This window comes from Cuculus canorus, chromosome 1, assembly GCF_017976375.1.
Source record: "Cuculus canorus isolate bCucCan1 chromosome 1, bCucCan1.pri, whole genome shotgun sequence".
NCBI lineage: Eukaryota > Metazoa > Chordata > Aves > Cuculiformes > Cuculidae > Cuculus > Cuculus canorus.
This window is the reverse complement of record NC_071401.1, coordinates 83,266,595-83,286,073: the sequence shown is the minus strand read 5'-3', so window position 1 is coordinate 83,286,073 and position 19,479 is coordinate 83,266,595. Positions and strand designations below refer to the sequence as shown.

Genomic DNA, 19,479 nt, shown 5'->3' with positions numbered 1-19,479 from the left:
TTCCTCTCTAGTAATTACTCTGCAATGTTTCATAGGCCTTTCAAAAATTCTGTAAGCCTAGAAAGGGATGCCCATAGTACAAAGCTCACTGGCCAAGTTAATAGAATAGAGTCGTAGAATCACTTGATTGGAAAAGGCCTTTGAGATCATAGAGTCGAAATGTACCTGTCCGTTACTAAACCATATTCCTGAGCACCTTGTCTACACATCTTTTAAACATCTCCAGGAATGGTGACTCAACCACCTCCCTGGGCAGCCTCTGACAGTGCCTGAGAACCCTTTGGGTGAATAAATTTTTCCTGATGCCCAGTCAGGCGTTTTTGCCCTTCTCTGGATGAAGCTCCAACATCCTTCTTGGAGTGAGAGGCCCAAAACTGAACACAGTGTTCAAGATGCAACCTTACCAGTGCTCGGTACAGGGGCAGAATCAATTCCCTGGTCCTGCTGGCCATGCTGTTTCTGATACAGGCCAAGATGCCATATAACAATATAAGGAACATCTAGAACATACATTTTAGATTTTTAACTTATTCTATATATTATGTTCTTCCTACTTTTCTTCCACACGTGAGTGCTTCATCACTGCCTTTTCATTTGCAGTAGTAAAAGTGGAAATTAAAAAAAAAATAAAAATTATGAAGTATGAGTTACTAATGGAGTTCCAGCAATAGAGTTCATGATTGGTAATAGCACTTTTCAGACACTATTCCTCTCACTGGAGATGGAAGAAATGCACAGACTAATTACTTTTTTTTTTCCTGTTTGATAATCATTCTAACAAATGACAGATTTGTAAGGGATTTATTTTCCCACTGCTACTATTAGTTTAATTTATGTAACTTTGAAGAAATGGTCAGTCTTTACATGTGGTAAGGGAACTGAATTTAATACTAAAGTTTATTTTATTCTGTTGGAACTTTTACCTTTTAACCTTTACATTTAGCTTTTGTCTTTTGGAACTGTATTCCTTTCCAGATAATCATGATACATTCAAAATATTGTGAATTTACTGTGGGTTATTTTCCATCTGGAAAATCTTCCCAGTGTGAAGTTACTTAAATCGGTCTCTTTATAATGGGAATTAATTTTGTTCCTTGTTCTTAGAACTTCTCAGATTTCCTAAAGTAATGTGTTTACCTTCTTCATGAAAGAAAGAAAAGCTTTCTAATAAGTAATTTTATTTCTTTGACAACAAACTAAATTATTTCTATGTCTTTTGAACCTTGTCCCTTGCCCAGGTCAGTCCATAAGGCATAAACAGTTGTGCTGGCACAACTGAGAACATGACACAGTTACAAGAACTGTGGATTGAAAAAGAGGAGTTGGCGTCACTCCTTTCATGTTTGCTGCAGGATGAAATGCCTGTGAAGCTGCACCATGACTGCTTTGTTAACAGTGTCAATGTTGAAAAGCCTCCAGAGTCTCAGTTTAGTTTCTCAGCACGCAATGTAGGTAAAGAATTGCTAACCGTAATTCTGCTCAATAATCTTGACACATAGCATACAGTATAGTTAATATTATATGCTTATGTCCTGTCTGGGATAAAAATGTGGGAGCTTGTTTACATGCGTGTTAGGCCCTACAGCCTGCTGATGATACCCCAGTCGCACTTAGTACAGGTGTTTGCAACCGCAGGTCACTTTCAAAGTATTTCAGAGTCTCTGTTGGGAGCCACTCGATCTGACTTTTGAACTTGTTTGTTCAAATTTCAGCTTACAGACATAGTTCCAGTGCTGCACTGAACAGAGATCAATGTTGTTGTTTAACACAAGCTGGAAATTTTTATCTTCCAGAAATTAAGAATTCCAGATGACTGAATGGAAACATTTATCCCTCTTTGAAAGGAACTCTTTGTATGAATGTTTGATTGAACACTGCAAACAATTGAATGTACTATTTGTATTATGGTTTTTCCTTTTACTTTTCCTGGTTGGATCTGCCACTCCCAAGAGAAGTGATGGCGACTGCAGTACCTGTCTGCTTCCTATTCAGCTGCTCCATGAGAGGGAGAAGTGTGACACACAAGCCTAATGGATGGCTCCAGTGTTGTGTTCATGAGAGGATGCATTGGATGGTTATAAAGATTTCTTGGCTGTGTTCCTGTTAACTCTGTAATTTGCAGCTTACGGTCTCTCTAGAACTGTATTTCTCAACCCATATAAACTGTGGACATGCGTGTGGATTCCCAGCTCTAGGAGGTGTGTTCAGTGCTCAGATGCTCATTGGCTGTGGCAGACTGGACTGCCTTGGGTTGCTGTACCTTGGGATGCAGCTCTTTTATTCCAGCAGTGGGAATGCCCAGTTTCTCATTTAGTGCAATCCATAACTCAGTTGATTGTATGACTGCTGTAATAAGAATATTTATAAGTTGATACTGTTATGTATTTAGAGTGGGTTTTTTTAATGAAGTATTTTTAAGCAGGCACAAGAAATGGCTTATGGATAGTTGTTGTTTAACGTTTTATGTTGATAACTGTGTCATTAGTAACATTGTAGACAAAAAAAAACCCTCTTTTTTTTTGTTTATTGTGGTTATTTTTTAGTCCTGATTGGTTTGTACTGCTTGCACAACTGATCACACTGTCTTTCCAGATGAGCCATGGGCTCCTCTGACCTTCAGAACTGGTTTGTTGATATCCTGGAGAATGAACTCCTGAAACTGAAAAAGAAGATAACTGCCTATACTTGTAATGTTTGTGATCTAACACATTCATCCCTGGAAAAATTGCTGTGTTTTTTATTGATGACCTTTATCACCTTCAAAGACAGGGAAAACTCAGTGCATCATATCAACTTGTTTAAAACCAAAATTCAACTGTAATTGTCAAATGTGGTGACAAGTATACTAGTTCTTTGTCTTTGAAACAGACTGTGTTTTGAATTTAGTTGAGACTTGGAAACATAGTTGCTGATTTGGGTTGGTTTAATTTTAATTGGTTGGTTTCTTTTAATTCCAATTATTGAATAACCTCTTCTGTAAAATCTCTGCCCAGAAGCACTTCCCTTACCATTGTGGTATGTAACTGGTGCACTTGATTTTGTTCATATAGAAGGAGTCAGTTCTTTGCAGCAAGTGTGCGCAGCAGAGCTCCTTGGCAAAGGATGTTGTGGATGCTAAATGTTTGCATGGGGCTCAAGGGGAAGTACAACAAGTTCATAGGAAGGAAATTCCCTGGGCACTATTATCCACATAGAAATCTCTGGCTCAGGACATCTCTAAGCAACAAATTGTTGGAAACAGAAAAAAACTTAAAACATTTAGAAACTGGTTTAGAAATGTCATTTATACTTGCCCTGTTCTCAGAGTTTTGGTTTTCCAGCTTTTCATGCTGTGGGAGATAGGGTGATACCTTCTTATTTCTTGATTTCCTAGGTTTTTTAGTTTAATAGCAAGTTGGGCAAATTGTCCATTTTTGCTGTTCTTTATTTGTTACAAAAATTGATGGTGATGTGCAAGTGATTTCTGACCCGAGCCTGGAGCTGTTAAGATCATAATGCTTTTAAAGGATGCTATGAATATTACAGTTTCGTATAATGTAAGGGGCAGGAGATACTTCGACTTAGCAATTTTTCCTGTTGTAAAATTACCTGTTGATGTAATATAGCAAACACCATCTCTCTTAGCTTTCTTCTGTTTTGAAGAGTTGACAGCTGGTTATTCATTACAGCCATATACCAGTAAATTGGATTGGTATTCTAAATAGCAAATAAAATGAAATAAAGGGATACTCTAACTGCTCTGTCGAAGCAGTGAATACTTAAAATTGCAAAGTAGTGACAAGCCAAGTAGGCAATTTATTTTTTGTTTTTTAAAATGAGTATGGTCAAATTAAGAAATAATTTGCATATGTTAAATCTGTTGAATGCAAAATACTAAGGAAACCAGAATTGTTTCCAGGCAGCATTATTGCAACCCGTTTTTATGCTGATATATTTTCAGGTATTTTTCAAACAGTTTTTTAGCAAGTTGGCTTTTCTTATTCCTCATGTCTTTTTCTTTTCAAGGTGTTTATTACCACTGTACACCCTGAGCTTGAACAGGAAGATGTTAAATATCTCATGTTTTGCAAACTGTTCCACTTAAACAAGAAGCAAAATAATATTTCCCAGATTAACTTCATGCTCTCTAATATCTTTTGTTTTAAAGGTTGCTGGTACACATCTGTATGACTGGAGTCTTCAGGGATATATTGCTGTAGAATCTCTTTGGAAGGATAATTCTAAGAAGAAGAAATCTGTGAAAAAAAGTGATAAGGTGAGAATTCTGAGAAACTTGATTCTGAATTTACCACTGCATTTTCAGGTAAAGAATATACAAACTATAGTGGGGGGTTTTTCCCACTCTGACTCAACTTTCATTTCTGAAGACAAAGATGTCATTCCATCTTTCTAAGCTGTGGAAAAATGTTAAGGTTATTTCAAGTTAAATTTTCAGAAACGCTGTTTGGAAGTTTTCTTTGCTATAATCTACCAAGCATTTATTAGGAAGTGTAGGAGTATTGTGGTTGGAATGCTAGGGATCAAGGCTCTTACAATCTTGATTCTTTAAGAACCAGCTTTTTTAAAATAAAATAATTTTATTTTACAAGCCCCATCTTAAAAATGTGAAATAACTTTTTTTTAATTACATAGCTCCTCTTTGAAAGAGAAGAATTAGAATATTCTTCTAGCTTATTCCCTTTTTTTTTGCCTTTGAATGTTCATGAATATTTGCTCTAGTGTGATGATGTCATTGTGTGTTGCTGTATTAAAAGTCACTATCTAGTCATAAAAACAGCAGTTTGTAGAGATACGCAGTTTTGGAGATTTGATCATAGGTAACTAGTTGTGTCAATAAAAATTGAGTTTCTTTTGAATCTGCTTTGAACTGGGCATTCTGGTGAGGCACCAAGCACAGTCGCTGCTGGGCAGAGAATGGATTGAGAATAGCCCTGCAGAGAATGATTTAGGGAAGCTCAACGTGAGCCCTCAATGCATGCTTGCAGCCCAGAAAACTGACCATATCCTGGGCTTCATCAGAAGAACTGTGACCAGCAGGTCAAGAGGGGTGATTCTCCCCTTATACTCCGCTTCTGTGAGACCTCAGTAGGAGTGCTGTGTTCAGTTCTGGAGTCCTCAGCACTGGAAGGACATGGATCTGTTGGAGCAAAGCCCAGAGAAGAGCCACAAAGATGATCAGAGAGCTAGAGCACCTCTGCTTTGAGGACAGGCTGAGAGAGTTGGTCTTGTTCAGTTTGGGGAAGAGAAGGCTCCAGGGAGACCTTATAGTGACCTTCCAGTACTGGAAAGGGGCTACAGGAAAGCTAGGGAGGGGTTCTTTATCAGGAACTGCAGTGACAGGACAAGGGGTAACAGTTTTGAAGCTGAAAGAGGGGAGATTGCAATTAGATATTAGGATGAATTTTTTTCCTGTGAGGGTGGTGGAGGCACTAGCACAGATTGCCCAGACAAGTTGTGGATGCCCCATCCCTGGAGGCGTTCAAGACCAGATTCGATGAGGCTTTGAATCACTACATTATATAATGTCTTGATCATGACTTATAACCCGCCCAAAGCTTCTGGAGTTAAATATCTTATTGAGGGTATTGTTTTTTATCTATCAGACGTTTCTGTTACCCCACAGGAGCAAGCTATTTTTGTAGTTGTACCTCTCTGATACAGATAAACAGACTGACTTTGAGGAAATATATGCAAATGACTCAGTGATGCAGAGTGTAACAGACAGGAGAACTGTGTGAGTTGATTAAATGTGTGACAGGGAGAGCACATAAGGGTTTTGGGGAATGTTTTTTAACTGCTGCTCAAAGAAATAAAAGTTCAGGTGTGTAACATAAAGCTTCTGTAGTTTCAAATTCACTTCTAAGCTTACTGCATCTTTGATGCCTGGTTTCTAAGCAACTGTGCTTCTTCTATTAATACAAACTCCTGCCCTAGCTGCACCCTGCTTCCCATCTCTTATGTTAGTGGTTTGATGTAGCCTGGCAAAACTGACAGGTGAGTTGAAAACAACTTTGAACCAGCAGAAGGTTTTGGTCTTTTACTGTGCATCTCCCAGTTTGTGCCATAGCTTACAATTGCTGACAGTTCATACTAGGTTGACAGTGACTTTATAGCTTCTGGGTTGTTGGAAACCAGGAGTCCTATCTGACCAGAACATGGTATTTTCAACCTGCTAGGCTTAAGACATAAGGGGAAGAGCTGCTGAGAGAGAGGTGTTTTGGAGAGACAATTGCACTTGAATAGATTGCATGTATGAGACCAAGTTCCCTGGATAGGTCCAGGTGTGGGACTAGTTCCAATCAAGCTGGGCTGGAGAAATGCTTGTATGTCCTGTCAGCTGCAGTGTCTTAGGAGAATAGAGACTTTCAGTAGTGGTTACTTATCCGGTATTGGCCCTAGGGGCCTCAGTAAATGCACTTGTCTAGCTCTTTGAATAAACAAGAGTTAGTTAATGATACTGTACCTTTCCTGAAACCTAAGCTATCAAAAATTATCTCCAAAATATAGGCAACGTTAAAATATTTCAGAAAGACAAACTGACAGCATCAGTAAAAATTAGCTGAGCTTTTTATTTTATTGTGTCCCAGGCTTTCAAAAGGAAACATGTGGTTGTTATTGGAGGGCAAAAACTTTTGAAGCTTTCATCTTATTATGAGGCTTATTCAAGCACTTGCTACCTCAGCAGAAAAACAAACGACTTGCAAAATTGCAGAGACCACTAAGTAAACACACTTCTTTCTCTTCCTCCTTACGGAATCTTTAAATCACATCCCTTATTTGCCAAAATATGTTATTTGCACAAAGGAGTGTATTGCCATCAAATGGTTTCCTCCTGAAGTTCATCTAACTGATCAATTATTGTTTAGCATTAACTGTTGCCACTTGATAGATTAGGCAAAAAACAAAAATCCTGTGACTCAAAGGAAGAAGCACTGTGCGCTTTATGAAATTGCCTGCTTTTCAGATGTTCACTGACCACTGGAGTAGACAGTCTTATTGTTTCTTTGTCCTCTGGAGTTGTTAAAGAGAGGGTATTGCCTCTATGGTGTCTAGAGAAACTGAACAGCAGTTGTAAGAAGTCACATGCTTTTGAAGTCACTAGAATGTGGACTGAAAAATATTTCTAATGGAAAAAGTCTGCTCTGAAACTTCCTTTGGTCTGCTTCGGTGAAGCAGTATAAAAAACATAGTTGAGAAATTGTGGGGGTTTGGGTTTTTTTGTTTTGGTTTAACTGTTTTGGGTTTTTCTGTGTATAAGATAGTTGTTAAAGAAATCAGTTTCCTTTATCCCACGTTACCCCAGGCAGAATCTCAGACAGTAAATACTTAAGGCTGATTTAGTGGTGGTACAGCATAAAATTACAGCTTGAGCTGGGTGCCTCTGGAGAGGGCCCCCAACAAAAAAATTCCTGGGCAAATATATCCTTACAGTTGTGTGTGTTTGTGTGTGTGTGTTTGCACGCCCGTCCCTGTATATGTTCTTCACATGCTGAACATGAAACAGTGGATCTGGTGGTGTTTCAGGGGCTGAGGTCTTCCTATTCTTTATTGGGTTCTTTCCTTGTCTTTAGGCAGGACATCTCTTCTCTTATCTTTAAGGTCTGCAGCTGGTTGTAGGTCTCTTATTTTCTGTCTTGAACTGGCTCTGGGGTCTTCTTGTGTGTAACTCCATAATAGTTGAGTATAAGTTCATCGTGCCTAGGTGAAAGTTCACAGCTTGCAGCCTAAAGCTTCATAAATTCAGCTGCTGATGCTAGGTTAGTTCTGCTGTGTCACAATGCACTTTCAGGAGGCTTCATCTATAGTTAATTTTTACAGCCAAATGATAAAGAACCAGCTCCAAAAGGTTGGATTGATTATATTTGAGACTAAATTTGTTAATATTCTTTACCAGTAGTGTTGCGATGTTCTGTCAGGCTATCCCCAGTCACAGTTAATAATGAAAGCCTCTACCTTTTTTTTATACATACAAATACTGGCGTGTCCCTAACATGAGGTGTGAGAGGTGAAGTCCACCTTAGAAAAACTTACTCAGTCTGTCTCTAGTGCTGTGTGGTTATACTAGTGCAAAAAAGTATTTTTTTTGTTTATACAGATGATTGGAGCCACCAAATCAGTATCAACTTTTCCGGTAAAAGAATTTCTGTTCTAAATATAAATTGCATTTTTATTGGAGCTTTTACTGATACAGAAGGGTCATGGAAGAAAACAAATACTTTTAACTATTGTGTGCTGAAATTGGAAAAGCATTCTAGGATAGATTCTGGGACTATTGTCATAGTTTCACAGCCCTATGAAAGAATTGAGTTGGTTTTGTATATTTCTTGCTGTCATAGTAGGCAGTTAGATTAATTAACTGATGAAGGCACATATAAATCTTACTCTTGAGTTGTTGTTACAGCAGATGTAACCCATTTTGTGAAACGATGCCAGAGCAAAAGATGTTGTTTTTTCTTGCAAATAGTCAAGCAATACATGGGTGGCTCTTCTTGGCTTGTGTTAATTTGTTGTGTTGCTCATAGTTTGTTTGATAGTCCTAGGTACCACAGCTGTGCATAACTTAGTGTTTGTGCAGCAATATGTCATTAAAATAGATGTGGTATGTTAATTTTCTGAAGGTTTTATGAAACAATAACCTGTGCCAAATTGAGGTCATATCAACTGAAATCTGAGTTCTGCCAAGAAAGATGAATTCCAGAACCTTCTGCTGGTGGCTGGAGCTTCTCCGCAGAGCAAGTTTGTCTGATAAAGTTTGGAATATGCTGTTTGCAGTATAACATTCTGGTATCCTGAAGCTGGCTTGTCAGAAGAGCCAGCTCTTCAGGATGTCAGGATGAAAGCCCTCTGCTACAACTACACAAGTACCTTATGTAGAAATCAATGTTCACATTTTTTATTTCCAGAAGAATGAAACATTCTCTTAATAAGGAACAGCAGGAGTAGTTGTTCAGCTTCTGTATGCTTTGTCTCGATATATAGTGGAATTTTCTTCTTTACTCAGGTAAAGGAGATGGTAGAAGAAATGTACCCAACTTGTAGGGAAGCTAGGTGTATTTTAGGGGTTTTATCTTCTGAAAATCTTTTGCTTACTTGAATGATCTTTACTCACAAGGAGTTCCAGAAAAATCAGAAGACTTTGTGTTAGTATTATCAGTTTGTAAATCTTTAGGGGGAAGTGATAGTGAAATGGAAGCTGTGTCGCTCAAACCTTGTTGATCTTTTATGTAGTGTGTAAAATTTGTAGAGAATTATACCAACTTATGCTTTTATACACAGATACACTTTTTAGAATGGTTTATTTTAAACCCTTTTGAGTTGCCTTAGGCGGCATCAGCTTTCATTACTGGGGGTTTGCAATTATGAAGGCTAATACCCTGCATTGCCTTCAGCTTGTTTTTGTGAGTAACTGGTCCCTCTGATCTGACAGTAATGTCATAGTGGATGCAAGATTATCTTTTCTACATTTCTTTTCTTCTACACTTTTTAGCCTTCCAGTGCCTACAAAAGTGTTGAGCTAGCTGTGAACTATTAAGCCAGTGAATTCCAGCTTCTTTTTTTCCTTTTTTTATTCTTCCCCGCAGCAATCTGCTTAATACTGGCTGAGTTTATCAGCTTTGTAACCTGTCCTTATGTAGGAGGGAAGGATGAACCACAGCAGCTTAAGGATTTTGTGCAACTACATAAACTTAAAGAATGTGATTTTCTATACAAATGGTAACTTTACAGGACACTGCTTAAAGATCAGTATTTCAGACCCACAGTTCAGTGCATACGAGCTGTAAGTTTCTAACAATCAGGTCCTGCTTCTCAACCTGCTCATTTGATGTTTATTTTTCTGAAATGCAGCCTTTATGCTTCTCCTCTTCTGCCTCTGGTTTCTACTTACATAATTTGTACTGTTGCATTGTGCTGTAGGCTTGTTAGCTCTCATACTGTGACAGTTTCATCTTCAAGTGATAAGGACTTGTGTTGTGGCATCAAGTCACTTAAACCCAGGTTTTGTTTCAGCCAGTGAGCGAGTATGTACTGAAACACATAAAAAACCAATTCTCTTTACTTAGTTCTCACTTTGTCTTGTCCTTATACCACTCAAAGACTTTTACTGTGTTTTCAATTATTCTGGATTCTCTTTCTTCCCCTGACACTAAGTTGGATCTGTTGATAGACACCATCTGTGACTTATCAATGCTAATATATAGCATGTATCTATTTTTAACCTACATATATCTATTTATTACATAAAAATACATATATATTAAAAATATATCTATATGGCTATTTCTGGGTGTTTTACTAAGTGCTGGCTGGTGACAGAGTGTTTTCAAATGCAAAGACTGCTCAGCTTTGGGTGCAAGTTTCCTGCATTTGCTCAGAACAAGCATCAAAGAAACTGCGGACCTGAACTTTCCTCACCTGAAAGCTCTGGTGGACGTTGTAGTGTCATCGTGTTGACTGGGGAGCTTTACTGTTATCATCATAGATTGCAATCATAGTAAACCTTAAACTGTGTTTTAAGAGGAGAGTTTCTAAGTTGTGTTTTGAGCATCCTTTAAAACACAACATAAGCAGCTGAGAGAGCTTCTTTCTACAGCAGATGCTTGTAAGGCTTGTCCTCAGTGACTTTTGAACAGACAAGCAACAGTTTGTTAATATGAACTAAAAGATAAACATCTGCTTCTGACAGAAAATACTGTTCACTGTTATATGCTCTCCTTTTATTCTTCGGTAGTAAGAACAAAAATAGAGTCAACCTTGTAAAAATTATTACTTCTTTTGGGTTGGGTCCTTAGTATGGGCAGTGGTGAATTTAGGGTGTGTTAGAAGTGCAAAAGACAGAATCTACTCCGCAGAAAGCTGGACTTTTTAGGGCAACGTAGAATAACACTTTTAAAAGTGCTTCATTGTTAAGGATTTTCACCAGACAGTGGTTATCTTTTTGCAGTTCTCTAAAACCTCAGCAAGGGGCATCCCGCTTTCCATGCTGGGTGTCGTTCTCATCCTTTTAGAGTGTACCACAGTTGACTGATGTTAGATTTCTGCAAATTTAAATATAAGAGATTCCCAGCATAAATCTGTCTGGAATTACCCAACCCCAAGTCTCCTAGGTGAGCTCACCTGCTTTTTGCTAGCAATTCGAGGGATGGAAACAGGTCTGTCCAGGGGAATATCTGGCTCTGATCTCTTGTGTCCCAGAGTCCCATCTGGGGTGTCAAAAACTGTTAAAGGATTTTCACCAGACAGTGGGTAACTCTAGGCTTGCTTTACTCACAACTCAGAGTTGGGCCATCACCTCAGTGAGTGGCAAAGGCCCACACAAAATCATCAGATGTTTATATATTTTAACATAGCATTATACAATAGGTATTTTCTTTGAAAAGTTCTTGGTGATTTTCCATGCACTCCTAGTTCTTTATTCTTCATTAACCCGAAAGTCCACAAAAGTCCACCTTGATAATTCATCTTCATGCTCTCATTTTGGTTCTTGCTCAGAAGTGATGCTTCAACCAGTCGTGTTCCTCCCCCAGTCATGCAAGTCACTTATCTTCTCAATTGAGACACATCTATTCACCTTTAAACTTCAAAGAAAAACCTCGAGTTGTTCCATTAACTTTTACCTATATCTAGTCTATGCCTATACTCAAAAATAAGTGACCTTTTAATCATCAGTTATCATCCAATCTAATACCTATGTTCTAAGTCTGACATTTATTTCACAATTTGTTGATTCAGCTGGACTGGGTTTTAAACCAGCCATAGAAGGGGCTATACATGGGACACTTGAGGAGGATTCTTGTAGTTGTCATAAAGATTGATTTCCAATGCCCGCTCTTATTATATTCCTAATACAGTACTCTATTTATCACCATCAACTATCGATAATATCTAAGTCCTACATGAATATATTTATCATATCTCCTCATTTCCCTTAACCTTAATATTTCTGAGAGGTCAGTTAAATTCAAGCTCAACTGAAAATGAAAGGAGCAGAGTAAGTTACTAATTAACTGGGAGAGGATGAATAAGTTAAACCAGTGACGTTTCCAAGCAATACATTGCAAACAAGAGAGGGCAGAAGGAAAGGTAAATTATTAACTTTTGAGCCCAGATGAGGCTTTGTTGTTTGGGTTTTTTTTTGCAGCTGTTGTTTATTTCTGGTGGCCAGACTCTACCTTTCCAGAGTTTTCCATGAGCATAAGCGAGATGTATACCCACATTTGGAGTTATAATTTCTAAGATTAGGTGCCACTGTAGAATGCACCTGCCCATCTGCAAGGCTTTCTTGGAGGGAGCAACGGAAACTAACTTCTGCATCGGAGAAGACTGTAACGCGAGGAAAAAGCCACTCCACATCTGTGGTTTTGACACTAGGCTAGATTGCTTTGGGGCATTTTTCTCTGTATAGAAGGAAAATTTTCAGAGAAATCGTTGCATTTTTTTAAGTTTAGTATTAAATCTCAGTGTATCTCTACTAGGTGCTGTGAGCTAAGCTGGGGGTGTCTTTTAATCACTCATACTGATGCCTAACAAAAATCATTGTGTACTGTCCCCTTAGCGCCAATATTATTTTCAATTTCAAATAATGGGGTTTTTTAATCCCATGGAATCCAAATGTATTGAACACTTCACGAATGTGTTATGAGTTCTTATCAGTCACCTTTCAGTTGAAACTGTTAGATGCTCAAGAATGCTGCAAAATATTTCCCCTTCCACTGAGGGATAGCAGTCCGACGTGTGAACTCCTTTGGCCACCCACATACATTATGGAGTGGTTGTATTGAGCCAGAAGGTAGAAAGACTGACTTGAACATGTGCCTGCTTCTAATTATGAGAGGGCATCATAGTGCAGAGGTGGCGTGTCTTCTGGATCATTGGTCTAAATGCATTTTCTTGCTTCTGATCTGGTTTTGGGTGTGATTAGAGGACCTTGACGTTTTGTTGTAAAATTAGGTATGGTTATGCCCTGTGTTAGCTCAAAGGCTGTCCTTTTCTGCCCACTCGTGTTACTGCTTGGTTGGTTTCACTCAGGGTCACTGTTTATGTAGTGGACACATACAGTGGATGGAGTTAAAAGAACTTCTTAATTCCTAATTCAGCAAAAGAGTTTGTGTGAGGAATGACAGTTTAGCGGTGGATTGGCTTGAATTAGATAACTCAGGCTTAACAGATCTAGTGAAGACAAGCCCTGTGTACTCAGCTCACACAAACAAAAGAACCAAACAAGACCCCTGCTTTCCTGTATGTTTGTGATGTGTTTTGCTTTTGGTTTTTTTTCCTCTTTCAGGACCAAAAAAAAAAAAAAAAAAAAAAAAGTCTCACCTAGATGTCATTTGCCTTTTACGAGTTAAAACCAGCAAGTGGGAAAACATAGAACTCCCTGCGAACAACTTATTTTTAGTTCATTCTTTCAGGATTGAGTAATCCCTGACGTGAGGCGTTATGAGTCAGATTATTCACTATAAATTATAATAAAATGTCATAACTTAGTTCCTGTACAAGAAAAATTGTGGAGTAGATCATTATTTTGAAAAGGGTGTGGATGTGATTTCCTATACTGTGAAATATCTGGAGGAGTGATTAAAACAGAACAGGTTTTTGAAAGAAAGAATTACCTTTTAAATGTCTTGCTCGGTATATTTTGAATAAGAAATTAAGAATTAATCTTCATAATTGAATCTTGACGTATTGAGTCCATATTTCTGTCTCAGCACGTGCAGGGTCTCATAGACTCAGTGCCTTACTCCTAGTGTTTAATTTGTGCTGAGACATAAATTTGACCCATTCTGTGAGATGTTTGTTTTCCGCTTTCCTCTGGCTTCTTTTGTTACTTTTTCGATCGCATTTAAGTCATATCAGTAAATATATCTTTTTAGAATGAAAAGAAAATGCCATTTTATTTTCATGTGTAGAATTTAAGAATAATTGAGACGGGGTACAACCTCTGATCATTTCATCCAGCTGCCTGTTCAGAGCAGAGACGGCTTTGAACTTAGATTTGGTGGCTCAGGCTTGTGCAGTCAAGCACTGATTATTTCAAAGGATGGAGATTCAGAAAAGTTCTCTGGAGAATTTGCTCCAGTGCTTGACCAGAGGTGTGATGCTTTCTTTTTTCCTCTTGGTTCTAATAGAAATTTACTATGTCTCTGTGTCCTTTTGGTGTGAACCTCTGAGAAGAGCCTAGCTCTTCCAAATATGTAAATGCCCATTAAAGAATCCAAATATGTAAATGCCCGTTAAGGAACAGTGGATAGCAATTAGGTTCCCTCTCTGTCTGGTCTTCTGCAGGCAGAACAGACTCATGTCTCTCAGCCTGTCCTTTTATGTCTTGTGCTTCAGTCCCCTTCAGCCATGTGTGGGGCCTTTTAAGTATTTTATTGATATCTATTTAAAGCTATAATCAAATGCCTGTTTGTTATGGAATACTTGGCACATAGATAGACCAGACACTAACAATCCTGTATTCCTTCCTTGATCGTTTATTTTGGGGAAAGTATGAGAACCCTCTCTCAAAGGATATGTGCTAAAAGAGGCCTATTGTATAACTCCATACAGAAAGAGAATGCAAAATAGCAACTCCTCTGTGGGAATTCATGCTGTTATTAGTGCAGGCAAAATGAGTCAATTAAAACATTTCTGTTGAACTACTTGTTCTTTCAAATCCTTTATTGCTCAGCTGACTACAGGAAGAGTAAAATCTAGAAAATGTTGGGAAGAAGATTATATTACACTGAATTAGTCTCATAAAACACTTGATTTTGCAAGAAGTTTTTGTTTCAGCTTTGAAGAGGGTTTCTGTCGTAGCAAAAACAGTAATCGTGGATTGCCTCAACTGAAATTTTGTGCATATTTTTCTCTCATCCAGGGTGATGCAGAAGGTGACAAGCCCCTGGAAATCCATGCTATTTCAAATGAAGAGCGTGCCCAGAAGTAGAACACCAGATCACTTGGCATCAAACAGGTAAAGGATAAAGACTGATAACAGTATGTGGCTACAGCAGCAAAGTAGAATAACCTGGAAAAGCTGAACATTTACAAGTTTGACTTGTAGTTATCTTCATATTGATGGAGAAAGAGGGGAAGAGAGTTAATAGTTTTGTGCACTTTAACATTTCTCAAGAATGTGTGAGCCTTAATGCTATTTAACTTACCTAAATTCTTCATCTTTAGAGTGTAGCAAGTAAGTGTATGTCTCCCCCAGGGGTTCCAAATTAATTTAGGAAGGCTTTGTTAAGGTGGTGTAATGTAGTGGGGATTTTTCCCTTCTTCCCTTTCCATTTCTGTCCTCCATATCATAAACCTCTTTGCCTTCTTTGTTGCACCTCTGTAGGCATGAAGGAGGAGAAATAAACTTCTTTCCTACTGATACTTCTCTCTAAAGATTTGTCAGTGCTAGGGTACAGCATTATCTTGCATTCTGTAACAGTCCACAATGTGCCTGACCTTTCTTGATGCACCTCCCTAAGGAGACATGCCTCATCAGTTGGGAACGAATGTGGAGGAAGTGGAGGCAGCATTTTCCAGTTCTCTGAGCCAGAAATCTGAGTTGAGACGCCAGTTTTGTTTCTGATTTGGCCAGTGGGCTGCTTCCTAAACTCAAATAAGTCCTGTGATTGTTACAGTTTCTAGAAAAGGAAAACAAAAACACCTTCTCAACTTCTTTGAGCTGGTTCGGTTTCACAGAGCAGAAATTGCTCTGTATTTGAGGCTTAATATAATTAATGATAGTGTAATTGGATGCATTTTAGTGCAAATCAGAGAAGATCTACTCTGTCATGAGTTGATAAAGGATGTCTTTTCTGAATGCATTTTCTAGTGCTTCTCTTTGCCCTGTGTTATTTTCACATTATGTTAAAAACTTACTTTTCATCAGAAAGTAATCCTGGTGTTGTAGGGACTTCTCTTTATTCTTGTATGCAGTGTTTCATTTACCAGTAAAATTCTTTCTTTTCCTAACTGGCAACTGGGTGAATAGAGTGTGGATTTAGAAAACTGCACAGATTTTTTTTCTTCCACACATTAGCACCAGTCACAAATGTTTGCGGATATGGTTGAATGCACATGTCTGATGAACAGCAATGTTCCACTGTCACGTAGTCAGCTTTAAAAACAAAACTAGTTTCTAATGTTGTTTCCCTTAATGTGTTTTTAATTGCTATAGCTAATTTTCACAAAGACAAAAAGGTACGTTGGATGAGTATATCAGGTTTTCCTTCAGACATATGAATATGAAGTCTTTAAGAATGCATATTTTCCAAGTATTTTATAACATAGCCATGTAAAATAAAATTTACAAAAAAAAAAAAAAAATAGGAAGAACAATTTTGTTTTGAGTAAGATACCCAGGAGAACCAAGAGGAAAGAAAGCTTCTCTAAAATTCACTAAAATATTGTGCTTATCGTGGACTAGGACAGAGCTATTAAATTATAAAAAGCCAGGAGAACTGAACTTTTGATTATCTATGTGAAACACTGTACAGATATCAAGGTTCATTACAAAGGTTCATTACAAGGTTCATTACAAATAGAAATCTGTAAATAGCTTTTATTTTCTTTTAGCAGCATTGTGTGAATACAATTCCTAGTAGGTCGTTATTCATTTGTTGAAATGCTGGTGGGTTTTGCCTAAGATGCATTGTCTTTTTAGGAGCAGGTGGGTGGAAGGAAAGGAACAAAGCTCTCAGGAAAACTTATTCTAAAGTTAGTATCCAGACCCTTTTTCTTCAGGATTTTAATCATAAATATACTCATGCTGTATCAGTAAGTTTTGAGGAAAGCCTCAGAAAGAGCTGCTGTTGCACATGTGCCACTGTCTGTCTTTTTCAAGAGTGAAGACAATTGCTCAGGTGCTTGGAGTACCTGGATGCTGCTGGTTTTGTAATCTACCGACTTTCCCACATGTTTTTTCTGGAGGAAGTACATAAATGGAACTACTAGATTTTTGAGCTGGAGCAACCAGATGGTGGAAGTTCAGTATCAATTTTCAGCTGCTCTGTGGGGGTGGCGATTTGTTACTTCTGCTTGAAATCAAATCCAGTTATTTAACTCTGTACCCAAGTCCAGATGTTTTCTTGGATTTGGGTGATCCCAAAGGTTGCAGAATGCTGCTGTGATCTTTGAAAAGACGTGTGTTTATGCTGAATGAGATCAGTCCTGAAAGTCTCACTGCATTTTCAACGGTTGGCAATATTCTGAGTTGAATATGATTGCTAAAATGAGTGCCATCTCATTTTCCTCATAAAGATTTGCCTCAGCATGAGTCTCTGAATTGTGAGTGGTCAGCCAAGGACAAAATCACTTTGGGTTGGAGACAGTAACATTTCTCCATTCCAAAACCCAGCAGCATTGCACCTCCTTTGTTAGAGTATGTTTGTTGTCTATATAATTAAATGCAAACTACAGCTGAAACCACATCCCAGCGTGGGAGAAGCAAGTTTTAATTCTATCCAGCTGTTGTGCTGAAGAATTGCACAGAAGTGACATGGCTTTGTGTTTTCCCATGAAGACTGCATATCTCATTTTCACTCTGTTTATGCTCTGTATTTATGTAACTCCATTTCTTTGAGTTAAAGTAACCTATCTTTACACCAGAATAAGTGAGATTAGGAAAAAATGTGATTGATGGGAATGCAAAAGAATTGTCTTTGAGAAAATTTGTTTATTACACAAGATTCCAGTTGGGAATTGAGTTTTGAATCGAGATTCCAGCAGGAATCGAGTTCTCTAGAGCAGACATGATAATTAGTGCTCTGATGTCAGTAATATGAAGAGTTAAATATCTTTGATACAAATAAATTGGTGTGAAGAATTTTCTTTCATGTGGCAATTTGATCATAATCTATTTGAGGAGCAAAGTTTTAATTGCACTTTGACTATGGAAAGAAAAAGCCTACGATATTTAATCTACTTTGTCGCTCCCTCTCCTCCTTATTCTCTGTCTCCCTCTCTTTGGTTATAGGTGAACAAAAATACAGATATTAGCAACAATTTCCCAAGAAAGAGAAAACCATCTGACTCCATTATGATTTTGAATGTGACTAATCTGCCTTCTGCCTCAGGAAAGACTGACAACGTGCTGCTTGCGCTTCTGGTATGGAATCTGTGAAAGGACATTACGTATTTTGGGTCAGTCTTGAAAACTTGTCCTCAGTTCTGCAGTGAGACTCAAGTCTGCCAGTGCTTGTCCCATTGCAGCATCACCATTGCAAGTAGCAAGTCTCAGAATTCCTCAGTCTCTTGTTATTATTTATATATAAAATAAAATTCCAATCACACAAAATGTTTCTGTTTTTTTCCCCTCATCCGGTCTTCCTTAAACTTACATATGTGACATTTGCACAATCTGTGAAAGGTTCTCGAGATGCTGTTGACAATGCCTTCATTTTTTAACAGTGGGGGGAAAAGCATAAAGTAGCACGGATTTTGGCTAACATTTAGCTAAAAGAATTACAAAGTGAGAAAAATTACAATGACTCTTGTGTTTCGTCTGAGTCTCCCCCTCCTTTCTATACAAATCTTCTGCCTCATCAGTGCCAGCAGGAGGTATATAATGAAGCATCTGTGAGTTCCTGTCCTGTAGACGGATGGGAATGGAGCTGTTTATGTTTGTTCTTGTTTTTGCTTGAATGCACAGCTCAGTGGGAACCAGAACATTATGGTGGTGGGAACCAGCTATAGAATAACTTGGCTGTTTCCTTGTTCCTAGCCAGAGGAGGGGAAGAAAAAGTGAAGCAAAAGAAAATACAAAAGAATTTCCAGCATTTTGAAATCTTTGCACAATAAAACCCTTTCATCATTTGTTGCCCTTCCCATGAGTCTCTCTTTTAGGGTATGATGCTTCACGAGTTACTGTAAACCAAGTAGCTCAGAGCATTTAAAGCTCTATTACTGAGTCTTAAATGTCCCTACATTAAGCAATGAATGTGAAGAACGGGGGAAGGATGGAATTAGATGTGTGCTTTTACTATATGTTAACTTTCCAGAAAGAACAGGGAAGAAAATACAACGTAAATCATATTCAGAATACTTTTAAATATGGTTGTTATTCCTTGTTATTCTGACTGAGCGTATTCCACAAACTTTTAGAGAAAAGCAAACAGATCTTGGCAATGCAAATACCAGTCTGTGTGGGCATTATGAAACAGGCCAGCTCTTTTTTTAATACAGGCATAAAGCATGTGGTTGCCTCAGGCAGAAAAACAGTATCTCCCCAACATGCTTTTATGATTGTTTTAAGCTGGTAAAGATGGATGTTGATTTAGCAAAGGGAGCAGAGTTCTTATGTGGGGTCTGGGGTGGGTATGTGGTTTGTTTTTTACTTTAAGTTTGCCAACATAATTCAGATAGGCTTGGGAGGATCAAAGTCGTGTTTTTGTCAATAGTGGAATGGAAACTTGGGAAATATTGGTCATAGCTGTAACTGTTCTGTTGCACCACTCTTGAAATACAGGCATAGGATTGTTTTTTTGCTTAAAGACAGGCCTT

The 19,479-nt window shown here is 38.1% G+C and overlaps 1 protein-coding gene across 2 annotated transcripts in view; it reads left to right on the top strand.

The window, feature by feature from the left end:
* Positions 1-18,819, top strand: part of APOO (apolipoprotein O) — a 37,501-nt gene extending 18,682 nt beyond the window's left edge. Inside the window, exons 7-9 of one of the 2 annotated variants that reach the window (XM_054083823.1) lie at positions 4,148-4,255; positions 14,861-14,956; positions 17,954-18,819. In XM_054083823.1, the coding sequence (XP_053939798.1) occupies positions 4,148-4,255; positions 14,861-14,929 (177 nt within the window). In that variant the 3' untranslated portion in view covers positions 14,930-14,956; positions 17,954-18,819. The remainder of the gene's footprint in view (positions 1-4,147; positions 4,256-14,860; positions 14,957-17,953) is intronic. The other variant, XM_054083833.1, reaches the window with a different exon arrangement.
* The last annotated feature ends 660 nt before the right edge of the window (positions 18,820-19,479 follow it).